The sequence below is a fragment of the Myotis nattereri genome (genome assembly GCF_964212035.1).
Source record: "Myotis nattereri genome assembly, chromosome: 12".
In the NCBI taxonomy this organism is placed as follows: domain Eukaryota; kingdom Metazoa; phylum Chordata; class Mammalia; order Chiroptera; family Vespertilionidae; genus Myotis; species Myotis nattereri.
Window position 1 is genome coordinate 73,647,860 of NC_138087.1, and position 9,565 is coordinate 73,657,424.

At 45.4% G+C, this 9,565-nt stretch overlaps 1 protein-coding gene across 2 annotated transcripts; it reads right to left on the reverse strand.

Annotated features, from left to right (window-relative positions):
- Positions 1 to 801: 801 nt before the first annotated feature.
- On the reverse strand, positions 802 to 8,397 carry PDCL (phosducin like). Of its 2 annotated transcripts, none has more exons than XM_081102891.1 (4): positions 8,226 to 8,397; positions 6,471 to 6,641; positions 4,246 to 4,427; positions 802 to 2,896 (listed from the first exon to the last, which is right to left on the reverse strand). In XM_081102891.1, the coding sequence occupies exons 2-4, from the start codon at positions 6,634 to 6,636 to the stop codon at positions 2,345 to 2,347; spliced, it is 900 nt and encodes a 299-aa protein (XP_080959017.1). In that variant the 5' UTR covers positions 6,637 to 6,641; positions 8,226 to 8,397; the 3' UTR covers positions 802 to 2,344. The 2 variants fall into 2 exon arrangements, with proteins under 2 accessions (XP_080959017.1, XP_080959016.1); XM_081102890.1 differs by having other exon boundaries at positions 8,212 to 8,387.
- Positions 8,398 to 9,565: the final 1,168 nt, after the last annotated feature.

Here is a 9,565-nt window from a genome sequence, read left to right on the forward strand (position 1 = left end):
CTATGCTGCCATCTTGGTTCTCTCAATGTGAGAAATATTGATCAATTGCCTCCCACACATGCCCCAAACAGAGATCAAACACGTTTGTGCCCTGACTGGGAATCAAACCCACAACCTTTTGGTGTATGGGACAATGCTCCAACCACTTGAGCTACCTGGCCAGGTGAAAGCTATTTTTAAACATTCCTGTTCATTATCCAATAATTCCTCTTCTAGAAATCTGTACTAAATGATCCAAAATACTAAGTGTTTTAGCAAAAACTGGGCCTCTAAACTAAATATCCAATAATAATGGACTAGTGAATAAATTATGGTATATCCAAATAATGGATTATGAAGCCATTAAAAATTATTTAGAATTTTTATGTCAAAGTATTTATGATATAGTATTAAATAAAACAAAACACAGAATTAAATTCAGTAAGTTCTCAATGTTATTAAATACAGTAAGACTGAAAGGAAATAAACTAGAACATTGACAACAGTTGTCTGATTCTAATAATTTTCAGTACTTTCCACACTTTTACAATGAGCTTTTCTTTCATTGATTTCAGAGAGGAAGGGAGAGGGGGAGGGAGAGATAAAAACATCAATGATGAGAGAGAATCATTGATCGGCTGCCTCCTGCATACCCCCTACTGGGGATCAAGCCTGCAACCCGGACACAACACATGCCCTGAGTGGAATGGCACCGTGACCTCATTCATAGGTAATGCTCAACCACTGGCCAGGCACAATGAGCTTTTATAATCAGAAAAACCAAGCATTTTATTTTTTTAATATATTTTATTGATTTTTTTTACAGAGAGGGAGAGGGATGGTTAGAAACATTGATGAGAGAAAAACATCGATCAGCTGCCTCCTGCACACCTCCTACTAGGGATGTGCCCGAAACCAAGGTACATGCCCTTGACAGGAATCAAACCTGGGACCTTTCAGTCCACAGGCCGACACTCTATCCACTGAGCCAAACCAGTTAGGGCCCAAGCACTTTCTTTTTGTTGATTAACTACAACAGATATTTTCAGGACCCATCTTCTAGTTAGTCAATTCCTAAATGGTCAGGCAAAGCAAAACTGATCATTTTAAAGCTAATATTTAATTCCAGATTACATTTTCCTGACCCTAAAATGTACATTTTTTAAAAGCCTAAAAAGTAAGAGGAAAAAACACATGACAATCATTATTATAAATACACAAAAAGACTAGAAAGATACCTATAAAATGATATCAGGGATTATTTTTGGTTGGTGGAATTATAAGGTTTTAAAAATATTTTTAACTTAATTCATTTTTATAACATTTTCTACAATGAACATCCGCTAGTGAGTGACAGCAGGATTTGCAATAAAAATTCTGTGCTGTTTTTCATTGTAAGCGACAACCAACAAGCAAACTACAGCACATCCATACGATGGAATATCAACAGCCATTTACAAAATGTTGCAGAAGAGTATTTAGTAACATGAAAAACGGTTTGCTACACTGGCTGACCATACTATAAACAGTATGTTCAGAATGATCCCATTGTCTTAACAACAAACAAAATGCCTACAAAGAAAACACCCTGGGAGGAAAGTTTCTTTTTTTATTTTTTTAATCTACATTAAACAAAAAATTAATTTACTAAATAGAAGAGAAAGAGATGAGTATCTTATTGAATGATTCTCCTTTAAAAAGGCTTTCCAGCTCCACCCAGCTCTCATTTGTAAGTCAAACTGGCCTTCCACGGCGGTCACCATGGATCCTTCCTCCTACTCTAGACTTTGTGCTTGGGCGGCACCTGGGTCCAGCAGCAAAGGTCACCCTCTTTCTTGATGGGGCAGGTGCACATCGTCTAGAACCTTAAAATAAGCCCCCAATAGAGGACAGGGTCTCAGGGGGAATGTTTAACGGCCTTCTTGGACTGTGGGTCTGATTACAATTAAGATATAATTTACAATCATTTGATGAAGGAAATGTACTATTTACGTTGCAGGTGACACACTCTATAGTTAGACTCCCAGCCCTGGCCAGGCCTCTGGGATCATCTGAGAGTTTCCAGGACACAGTCTTTAGGATGCCATGGAAACAGTGAGTGGAGGCGACAAGGATGTCGTGCTGGAGAATCTGGAGTAAACAGTTCAAAAGCCTGGTTCCCTGTTACACAATTTGAAGTTGCTTTACTGCTGGCCACAGGATGATTCGGCATTCTGATTTAATCTAAGAAATTCTTGACCTGACATATAACAAAGGGACTACAAAGAATAGCTGCAAAGCCAGAAGACAGAGGAAGGAAGAAAAATCAGCACAGAGATGTGTCTTCCCGCCCAAACACTGAGAGGTCTGCGCCACCAGAGTCAGTTCAGTCTATTTCCAGATCGCTGTCCTCGCTGTGGTAGGTGGCGGAGTTACGCACAGACGTCCGCACCACGACTTCCTTTGCAGGGAGCAATCCACATTCCTGTAGGAAAGCTTCAAGGTCCACAGCGAAGAAATCTTCGCCCAGCTGGTCAGTGACGCGAACAAAATTGCCAACCAAATCGCCCCCCTTGTAGATGAGCAGCGCAGGAAGGGCGTTCCTGGTGAAGCGGCGGCTGGCCCCGATCACCGAGCTCTTCACCCGGCAGAATCTGACGGCGGGGTACTCCGAGGCCAGGCAGACCATGCAGCCGTGCATGGCGTCGGTCCCCGGAATGCCATCCTCGTAGATGTGGACGATGATGAGGGTGCTTTTCCGTTCTTGGTCAATCATGTCTACAAACCTTTCTCCACTGGGGATCTCGAACACCTGCCTGAACTGGGGCCCCTTATGGAGCCGCCGCCGCATCTCTTCCATCCTCTGCTGCCGGTACTGCTGCAGAAACTCCTCGTCGTCTTGGTCCCCGGTCATCATGGCCATCTCCTTCAGAGTGATCTGCAGGAGGACCAGCAAGTGAGCATCAGAAACACAAACGGAGCACCTGTCATGACCGTTCACAGGTACCACATGTTTAGCACACGCGAGGCACTATGCTCAGCGCTGTGTGTGTGTGACACTTCACTGAATTCTTATGCTAACCCCATTGGAAGGGGACCTTTATTTCCCCCACTTTATTTTTTTTATGTTGAGTTTTTTAAAATGTATCTTTATTGTTGAAAGTATTACAGTTGTCCCCCCCCACCCCCTGCTTTTCTTTCCCATTGACTCCCTACATCCCACACCTCTCCCCCAGGCCATCACCACACTATTGTCTGTGTTCATGGGCTATGCATCTATGCATATAAGTTCCCCCGTTAATCTCTCCCTACCTTCCCCCCACCTATTTTCCCCACTTTAGAAATGAGGTTCCAAGACTTGAGATCATCTGCACAATTCACATAGGTAGCAAGTGTAAGGTCAGGAATCAAACTAGATTATTTTAAAACCCAGGCTTTTAACTACTATATTAATATTGCTTCTCAAATCCAAATAGGCAGCATCAGATAATATCACTTCACCTGCTTTTCCTTTGTTGTCAGTCTTGACAATGGATTATTTTATTCATGGTTTTGTTTATGTTGAATAGACAACAGGACATTAAGGGACTTTAAGAACAGCCATAATCCCGGCCCTGCACACACATGTGCACATCCCACACACACAGTACACAGTCACATGCTGAAATGGCTTTTGTTTTTATAATAGCAGTTGTGGGGGTCAAAATTAAGCTATGTCCTGCTTTTGCCAGTTAGCATTATCTATATATATAAAAGCCTAAGCGACCAGCTGACCGTTCGACCGGTAGCTATAGTGCACACTAAACACAAGGGGGCAGGTGCTCAACGCTTTTGCTAATTGCATGACCCTGAGCAAGTCCCTCCCATCTCTAAGCACTGGTTTCATCATCCAATAAATGGGGATAATACCACCAACCTTAGAGGATTATTTCTGAAGGCCCAAGGTCAGAGTTCAATCAAGGACAGAAAACTCACATTTACTGAGCACTTTCAATGGACCAGGCGCTGTGAAGGGGATTATACCCACATGGCCCTGTGAGGTAGGGCTACTGACCTCATTTAATCAATGAAAAGCTAGACTCAGAATGGAAGAGACGTCCCCACAGTCACTAGTGGCTGAGCTGAGATTCAAGCCCATGTGTGTCTGAGTTACGACATGACACTATACGCTCCCCAGCATGGCAGCTCCTTGGAGGCCACACCAAACACCCCATACCTCCTGAATCACAAAGCCCAGTTGCAGCCGCCAGGACAGCTCCGGAGAAGAGCCAGGGTTCTGGGAATTACCTTCCCACTGATCTTCTCCTGGAGGTCCTTCTGTTTCTGTTGCTCCTTCTCTTCGTCCAGATGGGACCTGCAGGTCATTGACAGCTTCTTGATCAGCTTTTCCACCTCCCGACACTGCTCCTCCCTTTGCTCTGTCTCCAGCTGTTTGAAGCGGCGCCAGTCATTGATCACACCTTTCGGACCTGAGTTAGGGGTGAACATGGAGGTAACCAAGAAGAACGGGCAAGGATTACGGACCAGTTCACTTCGGTCTAAAGCTCCCTCCATCGACTCCACAGCAACGCTCACAGAGGGCAGCGTAGTCTACACACAATGATGTCCTGCAGCATAGTTTGCCATACTTAAAGGGCCAAGCTAAGGGTCCAACGTTAGGAGATGCATTATTTAATTGATGTTAAATAAATTATGTTTCATCTACCCAAAGGAAAGTATAGGAACTCTTAGAAAGAGATAGCTCTGTTCCCTGCCATGAAAGATGTTCAAATATATTAGGTAAAAAACAAAAAAAGGGGGGGGGGGAGCCCAAATGCAGAACAATACAGAAAAAGAACTGTATGTGTATGTATAAATATTTATGGATACCAATATATGTGTGCGCATATTGTCTGTTCATAGGGAAAGGACTAGAAGGATGTTAATAGTGGTTGTCTCTAGGTAGCAGGATCTAAGGGAACCGTTCTACACTTCTGTATGATCTGAAATTTTACATTATGGCAGGTTGTTCTGTTACTCAAGCTACCCCCACACCTCCCTGCCCCATATATATAACCCTGCCCCTTGCCATGTGACTTGTGCCTCTGTGGAAGGAGGGCATGCATCCCCAACCAGCTGATGTGGGCTTGGTCATGTGACTTTCTCTTGGCCAGTGAATTCTGAGCAAAATATGTATGCGCCATTACATGTCCCCAACAGCCCTCTCTTGCTCCCTGCGCTTGGTCATGAAAAAGGCACGTCTTTCAGCTAGTTCCTAGGAGGAGAGGCCATGGGAAGGAGAAGCAGAGCTGCTGCTGACCCCACAGGGAGCATGCAACATGACTGAGAAATACACAAGCCGCTGAGCTAAGAATCTATGTAAAGAAAATACTACCGAGAAATGCTAAGAAAACCTGAATAAATGGAAAGGCAATGTCTTATTTCTGATTAGAGTGACCCAACATCACATAAGGGTGCCAATAACCCCTAAATTAATATACTTATTTAGTGCATTCCCAGTGAATGCACACGTGTATGTGCTCCTAAATTTGCTTTGGAAAAACACAAAAGTAAAAGTTAGGAAAAATAATGACATAGAAGAGTATGAGGAGGGACTAGCCTTACCATACTAAAACGTATCATAATACAGTATTTTAAAACAGTGTGATATAGTACAGTAAAAGACAAATCACTGGATGTATTTATAAGTGTAAGAAATAATAAAATCATAAATATATTAAGAAAAGCATGGGGCAGTTTTTTATAACCCTAGAGTGAAGAAAGGCCTTTTAAGTAAGAAACAAAATTAAGAAACTATAAAATAATGCTTTTAAGTACATAAAAACAAATATTTCTTGCCAGGAAAAAAACCCCACAAAGTCAAAAGACAAACGAAAAATATTTATACCTCATACTATAGATTAATTTCATATATATCTATGTGTATATATATATGAAGAAAAAGACCAAGCACTCAATTTTAAAATGAGCAAAAAATATGAAAATATCCCTAACGTTATGAAAAGAGGCTCAATATCACTCTTAAAAACAGAGAAAATAAAACTACAATGAGTTACCATTTGTCATCCATCTGGATGGCAAAGATTAAAAAGTGTGGGAAGACAGGTGGAGGGCAAGTGTATGGAGAAACACTGTCCTCCTGGCTAACCTATAACACAGTGCCACCTCAACTTGACAGCAATTTGGAATAAAATGAAAAAAAAAATGCAAATATGCCATTTCTAGGAATTTATACTGCCAATGTACTCATACCTATGACTTACGTGTCATCAAACAAACACTAATTTGAGAAGCTGGACTCAAACGCAGGCCAGTCCGTGTCCACTGCCGTGGTGCTGTGCATACATATCTGTACTGTGCAGTAACATGGCTAGAAGTATGCACGGTGAAATGACAACATTATATCTCTGGAAGCGGACTGGAGATAGAAGGAATTCATCAGGAGACGGCCACGGATACATATTTAACCGACATTTTTAAACCTGTTCCCAGAGCTCAGGGATTTCCGGTACCTGTGTTAACTGAGATGCCTTCGCCTGCCAACTTAGCACCTACGGGCATCGAACTGCCGCCGGCCAGGGCCCCCCTGCCTCTGTCCTTGTGGTCGTCCTCATCCTCGCTGCTGCTGTAATAGTACTGCAGCTTCTCCCCCAGCAACTTATCGTCCAGGGTGGTCATGGTGCCTGGGAGAGAGGAACAAAGATATCAGGCTCTTTGCTGGCTTGAACCGGGCAGACTTGAATCGGAAGAGTAGGAGCTCGCTTGTGCCGAGATCCCACTGCTTAGAGCACCCTAAAAGTGACTTTTTTCCCTTCATCAGCAGGATCTCAACAAATCCGTATCACGACTCTGTGTGATAGGGTTCATCACCTGTTTGTATAGAAGGTTTAAACAGAGGCTCACATAAGGGAAGTTTCTTTGCCAAACTTCACAGCAAATGGTGGAGCTGGGATCAGGGGCCCAGGGAGGCCTGACTACAAAAAGCTGACGGTGTCAGCCACCACCTTCTGAGTAAGGGACACTAGTACTTACTCAGTGCAGTGGCTTGAAGTCTATTCATTGACTGGAGGTTTTATCTACACATACATTAGCGTTTCCTATCAGTTAAGACTGCTGGGCAATTGAAATACTGGGTAAGCATCCTCAGGAAAATCTCAGAAAGGATCAACAGTCGCTAAGTCAATCACTTGCCTGTCTGCTGCCCTCAGCCCAGTCAGCACACTGAAGGCTTAGATCCGTGGTGGGCAAACTGCGGCTCGCGAGCCACATGCGGCTCTTTGGCCCCTTGAGTGTGGCTCTTCCTAAGCCTTAGGAGTACCCTAAGTTAATCACCATGTACCTACCTATATAGTTTAAGTTTAAAAAATGTGGCTCTCAAAAGAAATTTCAATCATTGTACTGTTGATATTTGGCTCTGTTGACTAATGAGTTTGCCGACCACTGGCTTAGATGGATGAGGTCTGAAGCCCTACCACCTCTGGTTAAAAGAAGGGCCCATGACAAGATGTTACTACTTTCCAAGAGTTTAAAGGACAACAGTTGGAGCCAATATTCTGCATCAGAAGAAGCCTGGGACATTCTGAGAGAAAGGCACAGCTCAGCCCCGCGCAATCCTGCCAGCAGACCCAGCAGGGAGGGTGAAAACCGCTGCAATTCTTCCGTGAAGCTTAGCAATACTGTTTCCTTCATTCGAGACTTATCCCCGGGCCTGGTACGCTCCCTTACAACGGGACTCGCCCACCGGGCAGGGAGCTCTAGGAAGCAGGGACCTCTCACGCCCAGCAGCAGGCCTCTGCACAATTTGCTCAGCCCAAATGGAGAGAGATGGATGGGTGGGGGAACCTGGGGACCCCAGCAGGAAGAGGGGTGCACAGGAGGCAGGGCTAATTGAGAGGAAGGAGCCGGTGCTAAGAGGAGGGACAGAACCAAACCTAAGAGGCGTGGAGGGGGCCAAGGTGGTGCACCGTGGACAGCGAGCGCCTGGGCGGTGGAGGGGTTCCCGGAGGGGCGGGGCCAACAGATGGGGTGGGGCAGAGGGAGGGGCCTGCAGAAGGGTTTGCGGGAAAGGCGGGGCCGGTGGGGCTGGCGGAGGGGCTCGCGGATGGGGCAGCTGAGCCTTTGTGGGGGCCCGATGGAGGTGGGGCCAGCGGGGGAGGCGGGCCAGGGAGTCGCGGAGTCCACGGGCGTCGAAGGGACCGCGGACAAAGCTGGTTCGCCCGCCACCCGCATTCCGCCCGCTTCTTCCCCGCCGACCTCAGCGCAGTTACCGGCCTAGCTCGGTCCGGACCCCTCGGGCTGGCGGCTCCGGACGCTTCGGAAGAAAGGGAGCGCCCAGCTGGAGGGGAGAGAAGTGGTCAGCGCCTGGAGCCCCGAGAGAAAAGCCGCGGTGTCCGGCTGCGCGGACCCATGGGCCGGCCTTCCTGTGTCAGGGCAGTGCACGCAGCCCAATGAGAGAGCGCCTCTCTCGGGCCGAGGGCGGGGCTACGGGTCCGACTCTGGGACAAAACACCTCGGCAATAGTAATACGCTTTCGTTTTCTTTGTTTTTTTAAACACAACGAAACGCTGCATTACATTTGAACAGTAAAAAAAACTATTTTGTTACCTTTGAAATCTTCGAACTATTCCCTATACATATTTTTAATAGACCTTATTCAAACCCGAGGATGTGTTTTTATTGGTTTGGGAGAGAGAGAGAGAGAGATTGGTTGCCTCCCATGCGCGCCCAGACCGGATGAAACTGCAACCTGGGTGTGTGCCCCGACGGGAATTGTATGGGAGGACGCTCCAACTGATTGAGCCACCCAGGCAGGGGCATATACTGGTAGATTTTTTTTTGTTCTTAATCACATCAGGTCTATTATTACAGAATCAGAGACATTAAGTACTTTTTCCCCAAGAACACACAGCTCTTGAATTAAAAAATTTTAAAAATCCAGGTCCATGGTAACTAAACGCAGTGTGCCATTCTGGGTTGTATCCCAGGACAGGAAAAGGACCGGCTGGCTGAGGGAACCTGGGGGCCCCAGCAGGAAAAGGAGTGCGCAGGAGGCAGGGTTAATTGAGAGAAAGGAGCATGTGCTAAGAGGAGGGAAAAAGACAACTGACAAATTTGAATAAGGTCTGTTAACTAATAACAGTCTTGTATCAATAGTTTTGATAAGTGAACTACAGGTTAGGTTAGATGTTAACCTTTGGGGATGTGGGTTAAAGAGTATAGGGGAACTTTACACTATTTTTGCAACTTATTCAAGACCTAAAGTGATTTCTGAGTCCTTATAGAGGTGTCCAATACACACCACAAAGTAATTCATAGAAAGCTTTGTGTAAATTGAATCATTCAAAATAGACTAAAATTATACACAGTTTAATATAGGACTCTTAAGAAAGAAATTCTTTTGTTTGGTGGTTTGTTTGTTTGTTTGTTGTTAATCCCCACTAGAGGATAGTTTTTTCCATTGCTTTTCAGAGAGAGTAGAAGGGAGGGAGGGCGGGGGGGGGGGGGGGGGGGGAGGGGGCGGGGCGGTGAAGAACATCAATGTGAGAGAAATACATCTGCTGGCTGCCTCCCACAGGAGCCTTGACCAGGACTGGTAGGGAGCGAATCT